General features: G+C 44.8%; 1 protein-coding gene across 2 annotated transcripts in view; it reads right to left on the bottom strand.

Annotated features, from left to right (window-relative positions):
• Positions 1-25,763, bottom strand: part of map1b (microtubule-associated protein 1B) — a 39,514-nt gene extending 13,751 nt beyond the window's left edge. Inside the window, exons 1-3 of one of the 2 annotated variants that reach the window (XM_066711649.1) lie at positions 25,347-25,744; positions 18,636-18,737; positions 1,034-1,116 (exon numbers count right to left, since the gene is read on the bottom strand). In XM_066711649.1, the coding sequence (XP_066567746.1) occupies positions 1,034-1,116; positions 18,636-18,737; positions 25,347-25,530 (369 nt within the window). In that variant the 5' untranslated portion in view covers positions 25,531-25,744. Of the gene's footprint in view, positions 1-1,033; positions 1,117-7,522; positions 7,745-18,635; positions 18,738-25,346 lie in introns of those variants that run through there. The other variant, XM_066711650.1, reaches the window with a different exon arrangement.
• Between the last annotated feature and the right edge of the window lie 321 nt (positions 25,764-26,084).

The following is a 26,084-nucleotide window of genomic DNA, read 5'->3' as shown; positions in this document are numbered from 1 at the left end:
ACAGTGCACCTCCGCAGACCCGGGCCGCGTCTCTGACCTTGTGTAGCTGCTCTGCCCGTTCGGATTTTAGGGATCAGGTCATTTCACTTATTGAGATCGTTTGGTTACCCTAACTAACTCTATCTCTCTATCCACCGAATCCACAGCCAGGGCAGGGCAATCGAGCACCACGGCCCTGTGTCCCGACCAAGACATTTACAGACCGCCGGTAGGGTTCGGTCTTTCAGAATAATGCCTTGATATATCAGTACCTTCTGGGTACCTACTAGTACATTCAAGATTTCAAACCCTTGTAGAATCAGTTGGACAACACCCTTGAGTTCATTAATTATTAACAATGCAACCAAATGAACTTGACGGATGCATTTATAGGCTTTCTGATGTTCCTGTTTTCTAAAATCTTTAATTACTTATTTTATGGAAGCTGTACACTGGAAACATCAGCCCATCCTCAATTCATGGAAGGATATTTTGTAGAAAAAGAGGCATGATTTACTGTTTCCTGTATGTTAAATCTGGACTCAAATCCAGATCCATACAAAACACTGTAGTTATGCGGATACTATTAGTTATGCACAATCCATACAGCACATCTCCCAGCTCAGCATGTTAATATGGTAGGAGCTGTGCCTCCCCCAGAAATAGGAAAACACAACACTATCTTACAGAAAGCTGTAAACATCCAGTCACACTGCTTTTAATGGCTGTTGGTGATTGTCTTAATTGCTGTTTTCTGAGGCACCTAATTTTTTTTCCAAGTAATTGTGTCAGTTTGGGATTTTAAACAAGAAGCACTGCAGTTAAACTGTGTCTTGTATATGAGAACCACCTGCTCTGAGACTAATTGGTTATATATTCTACTCACGAATCCAAGAGAGAACACAATTATCATACTGTATATGATTTATATTCCTCTGTTGCCCGAGGAACTGGCTCTTTTGATGCAGCTGTTCTGGCCAGGCAAACAAATCCTGAAACGGCTCGGTGCACCAAGCGGATTAAGACCCGCCTCGGGCTCAGAACCGGTCCTCACCTCAGTGCTGACAGCCTCGTCCGAGGGGTTGATGAGAACCACTGTCTCCAGAACATTACTCTTGTGGTGAAGGATCTTCTGACCTGGAACAGCAGAGAAAGAGCAAAATCAGGCTGAGTGAATTGTAATCTCTTATGGAACACATGTAAATGTTTAATATTGGGTAGAAATGTGTGATATTTCTCATACATGGTATATATCTGAAATATATTTATCTGCAATTGATATATATATATATTTTATAAATTGAAAATATATTGTAGAATTTAACCTCTGCATATATTTTCAACCTTCAATTTTCAATAAATATATGGATTACAGATTAACAAATCCCATATACAGCTCTGGAAAAAATTAAGATGTTAATCAATGTTAAGGGGTCTCTTAATTTTTTCCAGAGGTGTTTTTTAATATTTGCATCCCTTAGCTGTGAATATTGTTACAAACATCAAGCAGCAGCACTAGTGACTGTGGAAATCATAGATATCAGCTCATTCTCTTTCTTTTTGTAAATGCAGAAGACAACGAAATCTCCAACACAAAGGTTTTGCAGCTGTAAAGACAACCGTCTCTTTCTGTAGTGATTCCCTGCAAACCTGCCCTTTGAAGAACCACTGCAGACAGCAGCAGAGGCAGTAAACCCTGTTTTTCGTGTCAGCTGGTCTGTGAAAACTGGCCGCTCAGCAGTCTGCGCTGTGGAGAGGGATGTATATTAAACCTGATGTGGAAACCCAATCCCCTGCTGCCTGATAGAGCCGCCCAGTTGCCATTACTCACAGGGAACACACGTATTTAATAGAAACCTGTGATCCCCATATTTTTCATGAGCCCAAATGTGTCCCTTTTAGTACATTTAAATATATGGGATAGGCCAACACTTTAAATATATTTTAGTCTGTCATCCATGATAGGTTTATTTTATAGGCTGAAGTCATCCACATGCCTGCCATTCCTGGTAACCCCTGATACTGCGAGTCCAATAGTGCTGATCTCGGCAGGACTGTGCTCTGTGATGCAGCATCTGGTGTCTGGTACCTTCTGTGATGGCCTCAGGTCCTCTATCAGGGCTCTGTAATAGGTGTAGGTCTTTGTGTTGTTCATTTCATCTCCAAAACCCAATTTGGCAGCGACATTCAGGGCCAAGAGGAATTATTCTGTGGAAGCATTGCCAAAGAGTAAAATAATTATATAATTCCCGGTGAATGCTGCAGGAGGCTCGGCGGGGCCGTGCCGTTGTGCAGCCGGTTTACTGAACAGCTCTGGTGATGAAACGGGGCGGGGGTTATTATTCAAGCTTTAACAGAAACGCTCTGTATGAGGCACTCGCACTTGATCAATCTTTCATGAAGCAGGCGACTTTAGAAAGGCTGTTCAATAATTGAACGTGATCGCAGACAGGAGAGGGCTGCTGCTCCAGTCCTTTAGGCTGACGGGCCACACAGTGACCTAATTGACAGTGACGGTTACGGGTCCCGAGTGCAGCTTCGCTGACAGGAGACTATTCAGATACAATATGACGTCTGCAGCGCGAGGGTAACCTGTGAAACCTGCAGCTGCATTTAAAAACGTTGCACGGTGCTCTGCTCATTTCATCGCGATTTGTCTTCGAGTCTGAGAGATAACAACTGTCAAAGCACTCTGACATACAGGTGTACTTTACCAGAATAGTTCCCTATCTGGCTGAAGATTTACAGGTTTCTGTATTATTACACTGGCCCCTAGAATCATCCTGGCCGGTAACAGAGTAATCATCTCGGCATCGCGTCACAGAGCGGAAACAGAGGACTTTGCGAAGGTTAAGCGAAGGAGAGCAAGATGAATTCCCGGGCTGAGGGGCATGAGTCATGATGGCTGAATCACTTTCACCTCGGTAGCAGACAGATGGATGACTTCCTGGAAATCTTAAAAACCTTCAAATGTAGTTCATCGAGTAGAGTGTGGGACCAGCAGGAGCTGAGCACTGCAGATGCAGAGCAGACGCACAGAGATGGTCAAGGATTATAATCGTGTTACTAGACTTTCCAGTGAGTGTTTGACTTTGTGGTGAAGTGCACAATATATAGAGTCCGAGCCTCATCTGAGACAAATAGCTCCGTCTGGCACTCTTGCCGTCAGAGGTATTTATGAGCTTCCCTACTACTGTACAAAGGGGAATTGTGTATAATGTAGCGTGGGTAACATAGTACAACCAGGCCTGCAAAGAATGTGGGTTTGATCATTATTTATTCATTATTCTCAAAGGAGAGCACTTTGCTTTCAACCCTATACACAGCTATTCCTGAAACCTTTTTTGTTGTCCTTCTTCTGAGACGTGTGCCTCAACAATGGAGGAGCAAATCCTCACCTGGGTTTAAAATGACAGAGAAAAAAAATCAAATCACTTCCCTGTTTTGTGCTTCATCTTGGGATTCCCATTCAAAGCGCGGCACCGCACAGGTAATAGTCCTGGTATTAAATCAGTTCTTTCAATGAATACAATCACTGTCTCTGGCTGGGCTGGAAGAAATTAACTACTTTCAAAAACCCTCTTGAATAAGCAATCATTGTGATGCTGAAAAGGCGTGAGTCCAATCTGAACCACACAAAGACTGAAGGGTCTACAGAGACACCCATCTTTCGGAGATACATATAGGTGGCATTTGTTGAGCTTCTTTAAACTGAAGTAGACTAGAAAATGATCTAAATGATTCATCTGCAATTCCTACATTATTATTTCATTCAATAGCCCAGCTGCTTTGAAATGTATTATTTGTGTGTGCCTGTCAATGCTGACGTTATCTTTCCACTCTCCATTTCACCAGGAACATAATCAGATACTGAACTCCTATTGTTGCGCGCCACGGGACGGCCGTCTTGGGAAGCAGGGGCGTTCATTTCCAGCTAATGCACAGGTGAGCTGCGGCAGGATGTCAATTGTCCTGAATCGAGTTCCAGCTTTTCATTAGATTCTGATAATCTGGAGTTTTAACCTCATCAGCCCCTGCCCCCCGGGACATCTCTGTCTCCGCAGTCCTCGCCTGTCGGGCTGATTTATGGGGTGCCGACCCTGATCTTGTCGGGAGCTCGATCGATGCAGCATAACGGATTGGACGTCACCAGAAGCTAGTGCTCTTAATTCCACTCCTCCAGCGCCACACCACCCGGTCTTCAATGCACCTGGCCTCTCAATCAGTTAATTGCACTAATTATTCACTTAATGGACCCTAATTAAATTTCCCCGCTCCAATGCATGTGCTGATTCAGAGAGGCCTATACTGGAGCTCTTATGGAAATGAAGGCAGATAGATTAATAGATAAAAGGTGTGGACAGGTTGATAATGGTTTTGCACGAGTCGTTCTTAAGTGGGTTTGTTGTAACAGAGGCACTAGTGGGTATCTGAATGGTCCTGTCCTTGTCCTGGGGAATTAGCAGCTCTGATCCTGAAGCTCCAGGCAATGTTGACATGAACCTTTAAAGAATACAGATTGGTCCTGATCATCCGTGGTTTCGGGAATGATGCATCATGGGACTTTCTTTAATCGTCTGCACCTCCTAATCAAACAAAACAACAATGGCAAGAGGGTATTTCAACATAACCAAAGCATGATTTCTCTGCACTGAAACCATCTTGGAGAAGGCTGTTCTGATTACCAAGCAGTTTTCTAATCTTTGATTTCATTCTGAGGAGGCGGGGAGTTTCTGCCGGTCGGATTTAATAACCTGCGATTAATGCGGAGGTGTTCTGCTCCTCTGTCATTATAATCATTAAAACTGAGCCTCGCCATTCCCTGGGGACCTTTGTAAGCGAATTAGGGAGTGTCTGATGGAAGACGGTAAGGCTGTTGATATTTTATGTTTGTAGGAACAGCAAAGGGCTCGGGTTTGGTTTCACCACAGAAATCCTGTTTCACGGCACATTCCTATTTCTTCCTCTCATTTCACCATTTATTAGAGACACAAGATCACAGTTCAGGGCTTCCTGGTCCAGTGCTAGTTTGTTGAAACAGTCAGTGAAGATGGAGCTGAAAGTGTGAGGTACTCAAAGCATTGAGCCCAAGATGTACTGACTTGAGATTAGTTACTCCTTTAAATAAAAAACAAAATGGTAGCATGCTCTAAATTCCAGTCACTACTTAAATCAATAAAGTGATCAGATGCACCTGGAAGTAATTTAATCATTATTATAATCTTAATCTTCCACATGAATAAAGCAGCCCTGTGTGTTTGAGAACTGAGGTCTATTCTTGGTCTATTTTAATCTCTCCCTCAACTCTGCAACAAACACAGCGAGTCACAGCGATGATGCCAACTTGACTTTTATAGCTGTCTTCCCTTCTTCCGTCACCCGGGCCGACTGAGGACAGCCCCGCTCGGCGGACAGGCAGACGGTGGCGCTGCGGTGAGCGTGTGGCTCTGGGCTCTGTCTGTCCATGCTGTTCGAGTCTCGAATCTCAAGCGGATGGAGACGACCTCCGCACGTCACAGTGCTGCTGGCGCTGCCCGAGACCAGCCCCCTGACCACCGGCTGTCCCGAGTCTCCCTGCCTCCACGGTGTCCGTCTGCCAGGCTGTCGGTCCTCGGCTCGTCTGCTGCTCAGCTGCGGCATCCTCCTGCTGCCGGGCCCTGGCAGACACGCACCACCCCTGGAGAAACTCAGACTGCGCCGGGCTTTTCCCTGGCTGTTGTTGTTGTTGCCATTGTTCTCTCCTGACCTCTCCTTCACAGTTCCACTGACAAGACGCGTTAACTTTTTGTGTTGAAAATGAGAATCCTAATCATCCCTCATCTGTTCTGTTCTTCTGCACGTCGAAACGGATGCCAGATGACTGGGCCAGTGGGACACGGGCGGGTGCTCCACAGGGTGACACAGCCTGCGATGGCACAGGGAATAGCATCTCCTGGACCAAAACACTGCCTGGTCTGATTAGGGTGAGTGACCCAATCATTGTGACGGGCAGACACCCCCCCACTCGCCCTCGCCCTCCTGGTGAAGAAGGGGCCATGCTGTGTGCCGTACAGCCCTCCTATCACCCTGCCTGCCAGGTGTGGCTCCCCGTCCCCTCACTGTAACACCCCTGTAGCCTAATTATTCACCCCTGCAGGGGCAAGTGTGCTGAGGAAGGAGCTGTAAACAGGAGAGAAATACGGCAGGGAGACCAAGCGACAGGATAACACGATGTGTGTGGTATAACAAGGGAAATAGGATCCGTTCATAAACCCAGGTCACCACCAGACTGTTGAGACTCAAAGACTCAGTGCTTACATAGACATTGTTAGATCTCCTGTTGTTTACTGGGATTGCTCCTTTGCCCGCCACCTTTAGCTCATACCTAGGACTTCCCTATATTATGTCTGCACTTGTTACCTCACTGTCAAAGGATAGTATAGGACACAAATGGAAATTGGGCTTCAAGGCATTCAAGACAGAAAACAGGAGACACTTCTTCACACAGAGAGGCGTCACAATCTGAACAAACTCCCCAGCGATGTGGCTGAAGAGACAATTTGGGAACATTCAAAAACAGACTGGATAGGATCCTTGATCACTTAGTTATTAATGGACACCAAACGAGCACGATGGGGGGAATGGGCTCCTCTCGACTGCACACTTTATGTTCGTATGTGTATATATATAGAAATATACAATAAGTATATGTAATTTTGCATTGATTGTATTACCACACTTTTGTAATGTTTAAATTGCTTATTGTGTAAGCTGATTAGGGAATCTGCCAGTAAATAAATCAGAAGACAACACAGGAGTCAAAATGGCGATGGAAAGGCGGCAATGTGCCCCTATAGGAGCTCAATAATGAGATGTTCAGTCCTGCAGGCCGACCCCAGGGGATGTGCCTCAATTATCTGCAAATTCCCAGATCCTCACGACTGTATTTCTGCAGCTGTTCCCCAGGAAACGCTAATATTGAGATGAATGAGTTGAAGTGTACAGCCTGATCTAATGAGATGCATTTTCTTCAACCCTCCCCCCACACACCACATACACACACACAAACACAAATACACACACATACAAAAAGGAAAGTACAGATCGACAACAGGATGGCTTGCCACCGCACAGCGGAGTGGTCATGGCGAACTTGGAGAAGACGATTTCATTTTGTCCACGAATTGAGGATATTCAATCTTCTCATTTACTGCTAATGCAGAGGCGTGGCTGCTAATTAACCCCTCGTCCGATCCTCGATTTCCATTAAGTGTACACGAGCCAGTCGGAGGAGCAGAGCTCTGCCTGTCCTCGGGGGAGATTTGTATTTTTAGCAAGCTACTCAGTTTTATTCCATTAAAAATTAAATGAGTCCAATGAATTTTTTAAACAAAACCGGAAGGAATCAGGAAGTATATTTGCAGACGGATGAAAGTTGGCTCTTAAACCTGCCATCAGATTTATATGTCCATGTAGGTCCTTGTGTTACGAAACAGCAGAAATCAAGAATGTTTATTCTGGGTAGGAAAGGTTTTAATTGGACTTTAATTATATTCTCTTCACCACAACAATCAGAGGCCTTTACAAAGTCAGGCTGGGCTTTTTATAATCAGGAGTTTAATGATCTTTGCAGTGGTTTCACTTCAGAATAACAATCCTTTATTTTTTTAACCAAGGATGTAAGAAATTCATGCTTTCTCTTGCCTTCAGCTTGTGATCAAACACTCAGGACAGGGAAAGTGTCACGGAGGGATGACTGAAGACAGGACAGAAACAGGGCTGTGGTCTGAGAACAAACACAAACTTAATCAGTGTCAAGAACTGTATACCTTATACCACACAAATAAATGCATATTGTATTTATAATGCATTGCATATTGTGTTGTATGTTTCTTGGGGTAGCTTTAGGGATGTGCAAAGATCACAGCCACTGAAACCTCAAGTTAATTATTGCAGGTGGCTCATCAGTAGGGACACACGCACCCGGAGACACAAATGGAAACTGGGCTTCAAGGCATTCAAGACAGAAAACAGGAGACACTTCTTCACACAGAGAGGCGTCACAATCTGAACAAACTCCCCAGCGATGTGGCTGAAGAGACAATTTGGGAACATTCAAAAACAGACTGGATAGGATCCTTGATCACTTAGTTATTAATGGACACCAAACGAGCACGATGGGGTGGATGGCCTCCTCTCGATTGGACACTCTCTTATGTTCTTATGTTCTTATTTGCATAACAACTAATCATTTCATAGCAATTAATATTTTTTTGTACCTTTAAAGAGTGTATTTGAAAAAGGTGTTAAAGGAGTGTGAATAAATTTTAATATCTGTAAAATATTATAATTTTGCTCATTCAAGAAGCTCAACATATGAAAGAAACCTGTCACGGTGTTCACACATCGTTAAAAGAAAAATACAATTATTGCTTTCCAGTATAATGTGAAAGCACTCGAGTTGCCACCCTGCACTGTGTGACACTCGGCCCTCTGGGACTCGTCGGGCTCAGAATAAACGATTGATTGATGAGTGCGTTTCCAACAGAATGACATTCAGACTCTAAATGACAAACCCATCTTTAAATAGCCACATAAAATTGGATTTAAATAAATAAAAAAGTCTGTAAGAAGGGCCCAAGGCAATTACGATGCACTTACGAACTTTCAAAGCGGCAGACAATGAAAATCCATTTCAGCAGGAACATTTACTGGGAGAGTCTTTCATTTCCCCCATTTCACAAGCAGCGTGCGTCCGACAGGAAAGGGGTCCCTTTTCAGCACAAAAGAGTTTTGTTTTTCTCCCTTTAACCCGACCAGTGATCCTGCTGTAAATTGCTATTTGGGTCCCCTTGTCCCTGTGCAACCTGCTTCTGCATCCAGGGGAATAAATCCATACGCGGTGGACGGCCATCTGCTGTTCATTCGCTAATGGCATCATTTACTGTAGCCCTGTCTTTGTGCCGGATTGATCGCTCACTGGGTGGAGGGCGACCTGGCAGTCCTGTCCTCACTGAAGTGTCCTGACACACAGTAATGAATTCCCGCACATCGCTCTGCCTGTGTGACGTTAATGGACTGTGTGGCTTTATTATATTTTGATGTTTTGCTGAGCAGGCTGCTTTTGGACTTATGCTGTAGAACATATCAAGTTACCCCCCAACCCCCTCTCAGACGCCTCAGCAATTCTTTACCACAGTTCTACTCGGTTTCTATCCATGTTATATATCTGGTTCTGTCCCTCGTGGGTAGCTGGTTTTCCTAACCTGTTTGTCTAACTCTTTCCACTGTGGATGGCCAGAGCGATCAGCAAAGCTTTATACACACCATCCTCCCCTCTAATCAGCTCTTATTCAGTGAGAGAAATGAGTTCAGTGCTCTGTGCAGGATGTTCGACCCACTGGGTCCATCGGGCAGCGCATCATTAATGGGATGCTGTGCTTTTGTCAGTAATCCAGCTGCAGGACTGTTCCCAGTGGTTCCTACGAGCCCCGATACACAGATCTGATTGGAGTCAACACCGGTGCACACGTTCCTTAATGAAGCAATTAAACATGCTTGAATATGAAATAAAGAACTATAACAATTTACAAATTCACATTAAAGATTATATGTTTTTTCACCCCAGTAATTTGATATAAACCTTAGAGCAGCATTCCTGTGGTCCACTGTCTCTCCATGCTTTTGCTCAGCTCTGCTTTTGTGCCATTTCTCTGCGAGAAACGCACCATAGTGTTGCTATTAAAATGTGCATTTCTATATTGAAGCTAATTTCGGGGAATTGACATGCTGCGAACCCCACTGTGTCATTATACAGCATGGCACAATCGCACGGACACTTCAATACCATATATTACCCTTGTAGCGCACCCAAGTGTCCGTCTCTGTAATAGTAAGTACCTATTGGCTAAGGCCCAAACACCAAGCAATTACGGGCTGCCAAGCTCATCTATCTTTTAATGAGAAGCGCTGAATAATTCCCCAGTGCTCAGCAGGCTCAAAGACTGCTGAATGAGAATAATTTCACTAAAAGGAAAAGCTCTTTTTTAAAAATCCATAAGGAGTTAGTGGTTGTTAGTGTGGGACAGAAACGGATGCCGGGCTGAAGCTCCCGTGGGAAGGAAGGCAAATGGTAAGAGCAGCGGCAAACCAGACGCCACGGCCCGGTAACCTGATCGCTGGTCCGAGTCTCATCAGTGGGGTGGAGCCGGGGCTGCTCTCGGACAGCACAGCTCTAAGGGCAGTGGATGAACCAGAACTGGTTTGGTTTGTGAAAAACAAGAATAAAAAAACATTTATGAGAAAATGGGACAGCAGATGTTGTTCTTGTTGTATAGGAACGCTGGGCTCAACAACTGCAGTATTTTCCTAAAATGGTTTCACTTTTACAGCTATGTAATGCAAGTTGATGGACCTTTGGACATGTCTGGGTCTGGGGCAGGTCTTTCAGACGCTAATCGCTAATCCTGCTAACTGTGATTACGGTTTGGTAATTATAACCAAGAGTGTATGAAATCACCCAATAATATATCTATTTTTAACTGTAAATAACTCTTAATAACTAAATCAGCCCACTGACTGCCTGTGAAAGGCTACAGAAATACTGCTGTGTGACGGTTTCAATGACGACAGATCCACAGCGACACAAACGCCACACGGATGGGGTTAAAAGTGGCCCCTGGGAGTTGCGGCATTGAACGCACTAGAATGCACAGGGCCGAGAGCAGGGCAATGGCAACGTGGCCCTTACACAAACGCAAGCAGGGCAACTGAGGGAATATGCAGGAGGAAAATAACAAAAATGCAGATGAAACTAATCTTTACATGAACTCATTACAGTGACTACAGCCCCATGGAAAAATCTATATTATGATAGCAATACTAGATTTCCTTTGGGTGACCTCTCTGTCTGGAAGCCTGTCTGCATCATAATTAGCGACTGGTGATAAAAGTGGTCTCCTGAAAAATGTGTTTGTTCTGCAGGTTTCCACTCCCACCTCGGTGTGAGGCATTTTAAAAGAATAATACTAATAATAAAGTTGTGGTCAAGGGTGTCCAATAAGTGTCACGGCAGAGTAAGAGCAACACAATCCATAGGAAGCCCGAAACAGTGGGGTTTTTCATTCAGAGCCTGAAGATCGCTGGAGCGCGTCTCCTCCTGCGCAGGGCTGGAGGCCGTCCAATGTGCAAGATGTCTGTGAGTCTGTATTTGTCTGACCTGCTTTTATAAGACTGGACACCAAAGGAGCTGTAAATCACAGCCCGTTACACAATGGCTTATTTTGAAAAAATACCTGTAGCCTAATCATTCGCCATCTACAGGGCAGTACGTCTCCCAAGCTTCGCAACACAATGCAGGATTAGTCCAGTGCAATTCGGGGCACAATGTCGCTCAACATTACAAATTACAAACTCCTAATGATTCTGGCAAATTCCCAATATTCTGATTACATCGAGGCTCTCAATCACATGTAGTCACGTAAAATCTATATAGAATATTTGCTTGAAACTAAGTCAATGGCGCTGTTCAATTCAGAAAGACACACCAATGATCGGCACAATAGTTTCCTTCTCCCTGGTGTGTCAGTTAGTTAGTTAGTGTGTCAGTTAGTTAAGGCAATGCACGCGAGAATGAATTAAAAATTAAAGATTCATACTGGTGACAGTGAAGATGATTTGTTTGCGAGTCTCTGCGTCTCTCACAGTAAACCGCTCGCTCTGTTAGACTGCTTATTGTCCCAGGGCAGCATTTTCTCACTCCTGACACAGAGCACCTCAGCACTGTGACTTCAAAGCACCGGCTAATTAAAGTCAGTTTTCAGGAACTACATGGAGGTGTGACAAACACTGAATAAGCTCTTAAACATACAGAGTGCTTTGAGACAGGGCACAAGCTTCACGGACTTCACCGAGAAATAACAACAGCTGGGACTGGATCTGCACTGCAGTATGAATTAATATCAGTCACATCGGCCGCCCTCCCCCTCTCTCCCAGCAGCGGTAGGGTCGATAAACAGATAAAGACCCACGGGCACACGCATACAACTAATGTCAAACGGTGACCAAGAACGTAGCAGTGCTGTCCTTTCTGCTTCAATTCAACTTGAACTAAAGATGATTTGATTAAGCAAAACCACAAAGATTAATAAATAAGAAAAGTAAAGATTTGTTTTATGATATTTTTTGCAAGTGAAAGCAATCTTTATCTGTATCTGTATCTGTTCCACATCTCATGACTGACTGCCAGGCTTTATTCCTTTCATAAATCAGTGTGGCTTACAGGCAGTGGGCAGACATCACACCGAAACCCTCAAACCACAGAGCTGTGAGAGACGCACGACCTGCTCTCATCCTTGATACAGCGCAAGTCGATCTGCCTGGCTTCTCAAGGCGGCTGTGAAGGGCTGCCGACCCTGCAATGCGGCACGGTCTGTGTGCGCGGATCAGTGAAGAACAGAGGGCGCCAGGCAATGCCGAACACAAACAACACCCGTCCCACGGGTCGGGGGTCACAGGAGTCTTTTTCAGGACTCACGAGAGGCACCCTGCACTTATCGCTCAATTGCCTGAGAGTTTCCCTCCCGTCACATTCACAGAACAGGGCGCTGGTAACAGAGATCCCTCAATTAGCCGCGAAGAGAGACAGTCATCAGCTTATTTACACCAATTACTCTCAGCAAGGTCATCTCACTAGATCCACCCAAGTCAATTAGAAAGAACCAGAATAAGAGGATATTCCTCCTCCAGAAGCTGGCTGTTCTGCCTTTAAGCACCATTACTAGCGCGTCAGGCAATTTGTTCTGTCGTTTACAAATAATGGGTGTTATCTTCCTCAACGAGTGTCTATATTGGGTCTTTGGCCTCAAGCTCTTATGGAACAGATCACCACAAAGCACTTAACAGAGGAAGAGAGATATAAACAAAACGAAACATCAGATTTTCAAAGTACAGCTCTTGGTTGCCATCCATCCAAACAACCTAAACTGTCAAATGAAGGATTAACAGCTCAGCTTTTCCATGTTCAAAGTGTGTTCCTTGTTCTGCAGTAGGTTATGTCCAAAACTAGGCAAATCCATGTATTTCAAATATCCAATATTTGAAGTTTGATTAGTTAAGTGGTAAACACTTCAACCAAAAGCCATTCTAGAGATAAATGATCTAGATACACGATCATACATAAGAAGTATTTTATAAAAGACAAGAAATTAAAAATAGCCGGACATTGACATCAGCATTTGGCCGATACAGTTTAATAAAGATGATTATTAACTCAAAGTCCAGGTCAGTGTAAGCATATTGCCAGAAGGCTGCAAAGTTCCCGTAAAAGTGGGATTTACAACAAACAGTGGCAGCTCCTAGTGAGGAAAAAGCCAATCCCTGCGCAAACTTCACAGAGAAGACTGTGACAGGAGCTGCAGGAGAAAAGACCCATTTCCCAAATTATTATCACAGCTGCAAAAGGTCGAGGACTTCCACTGCCCTATGACCATGATTTCTATTAAAGAAGGAATTATGGAATTTAAAAGTGATACTTAAAGCATTGGCGCAGGCCCAATGAAACTTCAGCCCCTACCCACTCATCGCAAACTACAATCCAAGCACCTGGGGGTGGTTTTAGTGCGACAGGACTCTACCATCTGCCTCAGACAAACCTTCACTGGGCCAAAAGGCTAAGACACAAGAGAAGGAAATATGTGAGTCTATTATATCTGTGTCGACAACTGTGCAGTTTTTAATGTGTCTCCAGAGGCTAGAATATCGTGATTGATCAAAACAGATACTACTGTGGATCTGCAGAGAAAGTAATTATTCAGGTCAAAAGGTTTCCTTTTAACTCACTGGGTACAAATCCTTGGATATGCTTTGTTAGGTTTTCTTTCATGGAAATGAGGCAGAAATAGAATAGTACAAGCTACACATATATGGTATGAGTAAATTAATATAGAGCATGTGTAGCAAGAAAGGGGGGAGCAGCCAGTTATCTGAGCGGTACGTGCCATTGACAGGTGGAAGTGCTGCAGCCTGAGGGGACTCTGTTCACATTTAAAACTATTCCTTAAACCTCTGTCTGGCTAAAAACCTCACTGCCACATGCAAATCTGCTCCGTTACATCCTGCAGAACTACACATTTCTGTGGAGAGGAATTTGCAGACTCCACACTAGTGAACTGAGCCTACTATTAAATAGTTACCATGTGATAGACAATAAAGAGCAGAGACTTTTACAAATGCTTGCAAATTGCATCTCTGGAGGAACCGCACTATATTGGACAGCATCTGCTTTCATAATAATTCATGAGTCATGGCTTCAGACTAATCGTTTCTGCATTGCCTAAGCATTGCATCAATCTTGCAGTTTCTTTTCCCCCTGCTCCCTTTAAAAAGCACTTCCCAGTCAGCAGACAATATCATATACAGACCGAAGACTGCAACAGCTTATCCACTGTCCTTCAGAACAATAACACAATTAAACAGGCTTCCATTGAGAACAACAACAGATGTGGTCGCTTTCTTTCTCAGTGAAGGTATCTGTTGTGAAGCATATAAAACAAACAGACACCAGGACATTGCGACGGACAAGCAAAACTTTTGCCTCTGCTGCTATTTAGACGGATCTGCCCTAATAAACATTGTCTTACAATCTCATTGTCTGAGTGGCAGCCATTCCTTGGGGGTTAAGATGCGCTGCTGGGAGAAGGAAGGCGCCGGGCTGCCGTACCACCGCTCTGTTCAGCGCCTCTCTGAACGAGGCACTCGAGGCAGGGATGTGGTCACACTTCGAGGGCTGTGACCCTGTATGCCACATGCTACGTGCTCCCATACGGTCCAGCCAGAGGAGATTATCCAGTTCACTTGGCTTCATCGCCACTCAGCTCAGTGACACTGTTTGGAAACAACTTTTGCGGATATCTTTACTCTGGAACCGAGGTTCTCCTGTCGACACATTTAACTGTGGATTAACAGTGATACCGCATTCGGCATTACATTCCTGCATCCAACAAGAAGAGTCCAGGCATTAATTATACATCCCGCACTCATCAGGGTCTCTGCTTATTTGCTTGATTGTGCAGAAGATTCAGAACCTAAATACTCTAATATAATGAATCATGGGTAGTTTTCTATTTAGGAGCAGAATGCGGTTTTATATTGTCAGCCACAGGTGTCGTCTGCGTTTCCCTTAATGTGAACTTTTCTGTTTTGTATTTTTCCAGATCAGCAGGGACACACGGACCCGGGGACACAAATAGAAACTGGGCTTCAAGACATTCAAGACAGAAAACAGGAGACACTTCTTCACACAGAGAGGCGTCACAATCTGAACAAACTCCCCAGCAATGTGGCTGAAGAGACAATTTGGGAACATTCAAAAACAGACTGTATAGGATCCTTGATCACTTAGTTATTAATGGACACCAAACGAGCACGATGGGGCGAATGGGCTCCTCTCGATTGCACACTTTCTTATGTTCTTAACAATGTAGATGCTGTTTAGATACAGAATTAAGTCCTAGTGGCTAAACCTCTTCCTGGAGACCCACAATCCTGCAGGTTTTGCAGGTCTCTCTAAATTACCAATCAATGGGTACCTTGAACACAGGGACACTTTGCCTAATTAAGACCCACAATTGGTTCAATTAAGTAGTTAACAATCTGGATAGAACAAAAACCTGTAGACACTGAGGCTCTCCAGGACCAGGGTAAGCCACCCCTGTCCTAGTTTTACAGCTTTCCTAAACCCTAATTCCTAAAGTTTTATAATTTCCTAAATCAGAGCCTTTTCATATTTTTTAACAGTAGGGGTTTTAAGTTAAGTATAACATTGTATAAGGAAATTATTAAGGAACCAACTTTTTGAAATTAAGTGTTCAATTAAGTAATTAAGAACTCGGTTTGAACAAAAACCAGCAGGGTAGGTGTTACTCCAGGACAGGTTTGAGAACCACTGGAATAAAATGATTGACTTTTGTGGCTTTATGACAACGCCCAGCCCCTGTGAAAGTGCCCAGTCCTTTCCCTTGTCCTCAGCTTGCTCTGAGCTTTGATGCAGGCAACTGGTGTCAATGTTTTCTGCCACAAAGCTGGTATTCTTTGAAACAAAGAGAAAGAAAAGCCAGCAGCCCCACAGCTGGCACAGGGCACTCGTGTATCGTCGGAGCCTTGTGCAGCTCTAGACAGATCCAGCCAGACAAAGGCAAACAGGCAGCGCTGCCCTAATTACAGCGCCTGCTTCTCAGTGGCACGTCGTGAGGCAACCGCTTTCACTGGGGAGTCCTGGAGCACAAAGGCAGCCGAGCAAAGACCTCTAATGAAGTGCTGCGGAGACGAATGCCCCCCCGCCGCACCGCAGGAAATACAGAGCAGGGTTTCAGAGGATTACTGCCAGAAAACGTAAAACTCAGATGGAAATTGAAATCTGTTTCGATCCCCACAATGCAGAGCATGATGGTCTCAGATTTAAGCTTGCTTTGCCACCACACCCCTCTCCCCCTCTGTTCACCTGCATCGCTCAATGCGGGGACATGATTTGCAGGAAATTAACATGTTTAAAGGTTAGAACCATCTTTCAATTTGTAATGTTGTGATCCAGAGGTTACACACCCTGTAGGCACTCTTTGTCCTTTCTCCTTCTGGAGGTGTAACGGCATGGTAGCATGTTATTATTCAGGTTATTATAGCGCCTTCATCGGTGGCCACCATGGTAACTGAAGGCTTTGTTCAGCAGCACAGAATACAGAACGGCAAACCAGCCTCAATACAGAGGCCTGTGTCCTTCAAAATATATTTTATTCTACAGGTATTACAGTTTACATCACAAAATTAATGCTGCTAATTTGTGTCTGGGCACACCCTAATTAAACAGCACAGTCACATCCTGATCAAAATCACCAAAAAGATCAGACTTTACTTTCCAGTGAATTTTGAAATTCTTTAAATCCTGGCGCACGTCACCCCGGGTCGTCCAAAACACAGTCTCTTCTCATTACTGTGCACACATGACAGCCAGCTCATGAACCGACTGAAGAAGTATCAGTCAGAGACGCAGAGAGACAGAAAGGACAGAGAGACACAAAAAACAAACAGGGAGCGACAGGCACCTACAACGGCCAACCATGACAAAAACACTGTTTAGTCAGATCGTGCTGATAACCCGAGAGCAGACAGGTGAGGATCTTAATGCACTTAGAGCAACAGCCCTGCCTGCCGTTTATAATCTTTCCATTGTTCATCCTGTGTTCATCCGACCTGAGCCGATACCAGAGATGGATAAATACAGATAAGTACATTCATTTAAATGTCCATTAAATGTGTCAGTTTGATATGCTTAAAGCTACCTTAGTCACACCTGTTAGTTAAATCAAGCCATAGTCTTCCCCAGGCCGAAGCCAAGGCGCTATAATTCTGAAATCAAGATTGCCCAGGCGCTGGAATATTTGTGCTTACATAAAATCCTGGGGAAGACTATGCCAGCTAATCATTTTGTGGTGTTAAAAAGCCTTACTTATTTGGTGTGCTTTGCATTTGGCGTTGGCTCCGCCGGCACCCTGCTGTAAATTCGACCGGATCCACTGGTTGCCTATAAAGTGCAGGATCTGTGTGCGACTCAGCTGATGACCTGGAGTCAAACTCAAACTCACACTGACCTGCAATCCTCCACATGAACTTCAACTCTGTGATCTCCGAGGCGCGGCCATGCACCACACAAACAGCGCGATCCGAGGAGCGGCTCTCTGTCGGCCTTGTCTGCACAATTCCCTGAACAGCTAACAGCCCCCAAACACAACTGGCAGATCAGATAAGGACTAAGTTGAGTCGTGGTGGCAGATAGCGCCTCCATAGCCACCAGTCTGTTCATGGGATTCAAAAGATGCCAAAGGGAGTTACTAAAATAATTAGTCAAACCTCATGCATTTTCCTCTTCCAATAACACACACACACACACACACACACACACACACACACACACTTTTGTGTCTCTGGTAATTCCTGGCAGTCCTGTATCCCTAACAATGCTGCGCAGAGGGAAGAGGGAGATGTGGTTATAATGAATAGGCCGCGAGCCTGAGGACAGTAATCCATCAGAGCAGCCAGGGACTGAGCAGAGAAAAACACCCGCTGTCACCACAATGGACCTCTGCCAACGACGCTCTGGACCTCAGAGGTCAAGGACAGGACAGCGCTGGGTACTCGGGGGTACCTTAAAACCTCCCCAACAGCAGCTCCTTGACCCGGACTGGTGCGTGTCTCATGACAAAAGTGCCGAGCTTTGTGTGTGTCGGCTTTACAGACCGAACATGGAAGTCTCAGACGCTGAACGTGCTAAACACGCTGCTGTGTTCTGTACTCCAATCCTAATATCAAATACCTGGTTACTGCATATGAAACACCTCCCAGGAACAATCAGCAAGACCAGGTAGATCACACTGTCAGAATACCTTTCAACCCTGAACCAGATCAAATGTTTGACCCACCTGCCAATGACTCCACAGATCCAATGCTCAAAAGGATTTATCTTCTAGATAAAGCAGACTTGTCTCAGACATGATTGTCATTCGCCATCGGCAGGAGCGTCTCAGATCTGATCTGGTTTCAGACCACAGTGGCACTAATAATAACATTAAGCATTGGAGGTTCTAAAAATGGTACTAAATTGCTGTATGTGACTTTATTTCTCTTACCTCTGACATCAGGGGAGAATCTGGCCGAATGTCGGGACACGAAGAGTTTGAGCTCCTGATCCAAGTTGCACTCGACGAGGTTGGTGTCCCAGGAACGGATTCCTGAGGCACAGAAAAACAGGGAGAACAAGCAAAACCATCAATGAATTGCAGAAATGGCTCCATCTCATTCACTTTATCTGCGGTGTGGCGTTTAAACACGAGCTAGAGGTTTTTAGGACTGATCGTGGGGTCACAGCGTCATTTTCTATCCGCAAGTGACACCATTAGAGAAAGTCAGGACAAAGTTTTGACTGCAAAACGTCCAAGCAGATGCAATAATCTTGCATCTGGTTAATTAAACAATGGCAGAAATGTATCCGTATGAATTGTGAATAATTGTAGATTTACATTTTTTTCAAATTTGTAAATTATATTTGGTTTTGCAACTGATCCGCATTATTTAAAAAAGAAAAAATGAAGTGGTTCGCTGAAGTGAAACCCTGATGTCTGTTCTGAGTTTTACCACAATTGTTTTATTGCCGTATTTGTTTACCACAAGTCTATGGTAAGGAAATGCAGTATCATTAAAAACTATTGATATATTCTGGTAAAAATAGATTTAAAAAAAAATTCCTTGGGCATATAATACCCTTGAAATAATGAAAATGAATAAATGAATAAGTACATAATCTGCGGGGAAAGCTGGTCCTGAAGCACTTCCTACATGTCCCTATCCGAGGTGTAGACTTCCCCCTCAAGCACAAATATTGGCGTCAGTGGATTAATAAACTCGAGACGTGTTTCCAATGGACATCACCACTCAAAATCCACTCGTCTCCTGCATGCCACCACAATTGGAGGCCACCGATTCATCTTGAGGAACAGTTTTAATCTGGAAGTTTAGTGCCGTTGTCACACATCCCAGCTGAGTAAAAAGACACTGCTTACAGCTAAATAGAGAAATAAAACATTCAGGGGATATAAACCTTTGCCCAGAGTAGACCATATCACACCTTGGACCCTCCTGCCCAATGGAAAGCCCAACACTTCATGGCAGGACTCTATGGTCGAAGGAAGAATCAATCGCCATCAATGGTGGTCTTCTATTCTGTGACTGTGTTAGTGAGGGAGGGGTACTTAAATATGAAGCTGGACAAACTGAAACTAGACCAAAAACGATGCACTATGTAAGCAAATGCAAAGATTGTGGTATTTTTTTTTTTTTAATTAAAACTTTGACTGCGATATTTTTAAGATGGAAGGAATGTCTGTATACAGAATATGAAAAGATACTTCGGTTGTGTTTTAATGGAGTTTATCAGACAGATTACAGACTTCCCTTCAACAAAGGTAATCCGTTCTGCCCCGGCCATCGATACATAAAATAAGTGACTGAAGAGAAGCAGAGGAGAGATACGGATATCAGGACGGCACACAACCACTGCAGTCCCACAAACAACAACCAGAGTCGGGGAAATGGAAATTATTCATGAACACCTTCCAGTAGTCAGTCATCCTTGCATTTCAAAGAGGGAGAGGAAAGGCCAGCGACCGGCACCACAGGGGGTTTCGAATGCGTTAAATTGATACAGGACAGAATCGAGGCAGGATACGGGACATGGCTTGTCATGTCTGTAATATTATTTCAAAGATGAGGAGGATATGAAAGAGTAGATTGTTCTTTTTAAATATATAATCCAGCGATCATTATCCAAAGCGCAACACTCTCTCCGCTTGGTCCATCTTCAAATAATGTACAGAAAAATCCCATTACTCCTAGCTCTAACTATATATTCAATACCTGGATATTTATACATTTATTTGAACAAAAAACGATTTGAAAATGTTTTTGTATGTAAAGAACCCGGTCATTCATATTGCAATATTGAGAATCGAATAATATAAATCAGTTATTTAATGAATGAATTAAAAATAAAACATAGTGCAAACTGAAAACTATTCCATTGAGAGTTCTCTGTACAGTCTGCCCTCCTGTGAGGTTTATTTAATCTCTTAATGTACAGCAACAGATGGCAAGACCAAGCATATGATTTTGCTTGTCACTGAAAAGCCACTGTCTCATCAAACCCTCAACTTGTATCATCAAGCCAATTATCTTTTGCCAGTTCAGCCCACATACAATAACCCCGCCCTCAGATCGGTCTGGAAATATCCTTGGTGCTCAATATGATGGTGCTTTCCTCAAATTAATAAATAAATAAATGTATAAGGTATACCTCATTAGTATAAATTCCCCTCTATCCTCTCACAACACATATGCCACTTTCACCTTAGCTGAACCGAATCAAACAGTCCAGACCACACAAATAAGTGCGTGTAGCTGTTGGGAAGATCTGTAAAGTCTGCATCTGAGCTTCCTTAAGAGCACTGACATTGTTTTTCTCCTTCCTATTCTCCAGAGAGAGCCTGAGGCCACATTTTATAGGGTAGATCTTCTACAAGCTGTTCAATCCAGCACAAAATCAATCAGTGATCACCTGCAGGGATAATTAACCCGAGTGTCTGGTTATTGTAACTGCTAATGAGTAATTGGTTACACAATTTCATACAAATGTGTCCAAGAAGTTCTGTATCCCGTGTATAAGATCATCGTCTGAGAAATAGAACTGAGCCAGGTCTTCCCAGATCTGAGTGCTTTTGTCAGAGAGACCACTTTACTATTTGGCAGCATCCAAAACAGCAACTGCACAAAGATATCCGAGCAGGCCGGTATAAACCAGGCAGTAAAACACATTTTAAAAGGTAAGGTGTCACTTATGTCCGGTTGCATCATGGGAAGGAGCTTCTCCCGTCAACATTATAACAGGGTGAGGCCCACAGACCAGCACACAGCAAAGTGTATAAAGAGGAGAATAATTAAAGTGCTCTGCTGCGTTGAATCACTGCTGGCGGGGGGGTCTGAGAGGAACCAGGATGGCCATTTAACCAGACAGTTTGAGTGAATTCAGTTTTTATTACTGAGGACACACACAGCACAAAGCAAAGAAAAAACAAAACATGAAATGGGCACACTACTAAAACTAAGTACCTAATATCACATTTTCCATATTCCTATGCATTTCACTCTTTAAAAAATCTGTCCTACAATGATTACACTATCCTTATTTAGCCTGAGCAGCAGAGCGATGATGTCGGTCTGTGCCTGTCCGGGGGAATCCATTATTACCTTGTACAAATGCTCTTCAACTGGGCGGTATTGATCTACATACACAGCACTTTATCCCAGGTCCTTCGATGCTTTAACCTTATTAGCAGTTGCCCTGACCTTCCGTTAAATGCATTACGGGTTTATGCACATTTCTGCCTGAAATAAAAGAATGATCTCCCTGCTCAGGCCCTTAGCAACCAGATTGCAATAAAAGATGTAAATTTCATTAGGAGGGGCAGTCTGCTGTCGTAGGCTTTTAACTGGGCTCAGAGCAGACTCTCGGGCTATTCGATTACAAAACAGAACCCAGAGATTCTAACAAAGTCAGAACCGAGAGCCATTAGGAGCAGAGAGAAATTGTATCCCTGTTTTAACATTGTAGAACCCCCTCGCCTTCCTAATTTCACCCTTTCTTTACCACAGGGTTAATATTGAGGTTTTCTAATGCAGACCACATGGAAATGGAAAGTACAGCACAGACTCAGCCCTCCCCCTGGTAACGTGAAACTCTGAGGCGAGCTTTTCCCCCGGGCGCACTCTGGAACAACAATAGATGGAGAGGCACTAAAATGCTGTAAAACTGGATTGAACGCGCTCTGTTCTGCGCTGTCATTGCGCAGCGGCTACCTTCCACACTTCCCCCTCATTGGGCATCTGGTAGGAGGTGACATCCACCTTGGGAACTGTCTTCATGGCACTGACCCCAGGACGCCCCCATCCCACTCATACATAGCACACAAAAACACTCGGGTGTGCCAACAAAATGGCCTTCCTACACTGCGCAGAAAGGGCTTGCCAGCACAGCGGAGGTTCACGCCCAGTTCCCCTGACTGCGGCTACAGGTGCAGAGTCTCCTGGCTCTCTGGGTTAAATCTGGACTATTCTTAGATATAGTGACCTAAGATGTTTTAGGAACCAGGAAAGATATATGGGTCTCCAAGACAAAACTGATGGAAAAACAAACAAGAAACAGACCTAACAATCAATTTCTTTATTTCGTTCTTTCGTGACTAAATGCAAGAATCGTTGTTTTGCCAAAATGCTTCTGTTTCTATTGGCTCCCTGAACAAATCTTAAGCCTAAAAATCATTCTGCACTGTAATGATATGGCCACAGACAGAGTTATGTGGCTGTGAATGTAAAAACAAAATGGATCTGGTTTCTGCTCTTTGTAATCACTGCAATGCTGTCCTTCAGAAAACCCTGTAATGACCAGTTTGAGGAAAGTGCTCAGTGTCCATGCATCTCTGCCACCAGTGGGACACCGCAGTGACTCAGCCTGGGCTCCAGTCAGGCCTGCATCACTCGCTATGACCGAACCTGGCGCTGTGATGCTGCTATATTGGAGGTGAACATGACTCCCCATTTGACATGAAAGATAATATGGGCCATTATGAAGCAGCTTAGGGTTTGATTCAATATGGGAATGGATTTGTAAAAAGGACGGCTTCAGTTCTGACTCATAGCGCAGGACTGTGGCATCAAGATGACGACTTGCAGAAAAACAACAACAATGTTCATTTGCAGTGTCAAATCCCAAATTTGACAGACACGCGAATAAACACATTTAAAGCTCTCAATGGCCTTGAGTTCCCCACAGAAGAGCACTGTAATGCACCCAATATACACATCTGAACAATATACTTTAAAAGCATGAACTATCAACAGCACGATTACAGATCTTCTGAAGAGGCCGCCCGATGCCCTTGCCTGCGATGGGTCATTGCTTTCTGCAGCCATTGTGAAGTCTACTGTACTGTACTGTCTGTCACTTCCATTCCCCATCCGGGCAGGTGACTGAAAGTCTGCTGCATAATGCCGTGGAAGAAGAGAAAGACTTCTAGTGAATGAATGAATGCACACTGTGCATGTGAACTGGAATGTAAAAAGTAAATGCATGTATATATTTCTAACTAACGAACATGCTTTTCTTGACGTGTATTTGCTATTTATCTCTCTCTCTCGCTCGCTCTCTTTGTAATCCTCCAGCACTGGCAGGCGACGTTGTTTTAGTGCGACCTGTCTGTACGTGAGGCGCATCCTCTCGGGCTCGGATGCTGAAACGCCCTTTTCTGGCGAAAGGTCCGCTGCGAGTTTCCGTAGGGACCGCAGTGCGGACCGAGCCACGCCCACTCGCCGGTACCGGAGGGGCGCTGACAGATGATGGAGAGACGGACGCGCCTCTGTCCTGCGTGATTCACAGGCGCACATTGCGGGGTCGCACAGGGAGCAGCCTCGCCGGCCCCCGCGAGTCACACGCAAGTCAGTCTGTCACACAAGAGCAGCGACGGGGGTCCGTCCGTCCGGAGCGCCGCTTACCGACCGCCCGTGATAAAGCGCGCTGTCGCCGCATGCGGTCCCCGGGGTGCCACTGTCCGGTTCAGTGCGTTTCTCATGAGATGGACACAGACACATCAGTTGCAATTGTGTCTTTATATTACAAAGTATCGCCCTGCAGCGGAGGGGAAAGAAAGCAGCAGGAAAATATCCCAAACGCTGCCCCCTGTTCGGCAGAGCCCAGCAATGGCTGAATGCCTCGGTAGTCGAACAAAGAGCCGGTACATGAATACTGAACACTAGCACTGACACTAGCACTGCACATGAACAGACACTGCACATGAACAGACACTGCACATGAACACAGACACTGCACATGAACACAGACACTGCACATGAACACTGACACTGCACATGAACAGACACTGCACATGAACACAGACACTGCACATGAACACAGACACTGCACATGAACACAGACACTGCACATGAACACAGACACTGCACATGAACACAGACACTGCACATGAACTGACACTGCACATGAACACTGACACTGCACATGAACACTGACACTGCACATGAACACTGACACTGCACATGAACACTGACACTGCACATGAACACAGACACTGCACATGAACACAGACACTGCACATGAACACAGACACTGCACATGAACACTGCACATGAACAGACACTGCACACCCCGACAGGAGCCGCTTATTGCGGAGGAAACCTCTCCACTGAACAGTGAAGCGGCGAGGAGCTACACAATAAAGGCTGAATCATTCAAATGCAGCATCACTTGCGCTGGTCGTTCACAGCAGGTACTCAGATGACTGGGATTATTAATCTCTGAATCTAGCACAAGAAATAACGAGTTCCCTTGTGAAACTTGTACCGTGTGAGGCCAGGTCTCTGCCCAGATGCGGGAGCCGATGCCCTCTGCGTGATCTGCAGCAGCGCAGGTTGCGGCGCAGGGAGGGGCACTACAGCACAGACACGGCTGATCACGACATACAAGGGGATGTTGTTCGTATTATTAGTATTGTCGCTGGGTGCAGGGGACTGTAGTGCCCGTGACAACCAATGCAGCGCAGAGGTTTGTTCAAGGTGACAGAGCAGCCCAATGCCATTGCGTTCACATTCTGGGGTGAGAATCTATTCGGTTTCCTTTCTTTCTTTTGTGATCAATATCCGATACACTGTGTCCTTCTACTCATCCCCTCGCCTCCGCTATTGTCCCTGCCGTGTTGGCCACTGCGCATTTCTGCTCTTACCTCTCTCGATATCTGCAATGGCACACTTCAGGTGCTCCTCCGTGACGATTTCGCCGATCACCACCAGCAGGTAAAATTTGTTATCGAGAAAGCGGTGCGAAAGGCTGGACGAGGAGGGAGAAGACGTGATTAAATCGCCGCTGCAGGTCGGCTGCGGGTCTGCGGTCTCTACGAGCGTCGCCATCCTCAGGCGGTGCTGCTCCGAAATCAAGCGGCCGCCAACACCTCCAGACGGGGAGTGAGCCGAGAGGAGTGGTCGGCTCTTTTATACCCCAGACAGGGTGTCATGGCCAGGACCCGGGGAGGAGAAGTGTGTGTGTGAGTGTGTGCGCGTTTCGCACAGCTGATGTCATCTGCAGCAAATCAAACCCTCCGGAAGCAAAAGAAGGGGAAAGTGGAAGGGAATAAAGAACCGAACCAGACATGTGTACATCTGGGCACATTGTTCTCTTGTTCAAAGAGGGATGACAGCGTGTCGTCTGATTGCCTTGTCATGCACTGATTGAGTGTTTGTGGATTGCATGAAATTAGGTTTTTTAACAATTGCACTTTATTTTGGGGGTTCGTCTGCACATCTTCATGATATAAACCCTAGTTTGTACACAAAACAACCCCCCCACACACAAAAAAGTAACGAGAATTGATATATAATATATGAACTGTTATTATTTGTATAGTATTAGTAGAAGCAGTATAGTTATTGTACAGGTAGTTAGTGTTAGTGGTTTGGAAGTGAAA

This window comes from Amia ocellicauda, chromosome 8 (assembly GCF_036373705.1).
Source record: "Amia ocellicauda isolate fAmiCal2 chromosome 8, fAmiCal2.hap1, whole genome shotgun sequence".
In the NCBI taxonomy this organism is placed as follows: domain Eukaryota; kingdom Metazoa; phylum Chordata; class Actinopteri; order Amiiformes; family Amiidae; genus Amia; species Amia ocellicauda.
Note: the sequence above shows the minus strand (reverse complement) of the source record. Positions and strands in the feature narration are given on the sequence as shown.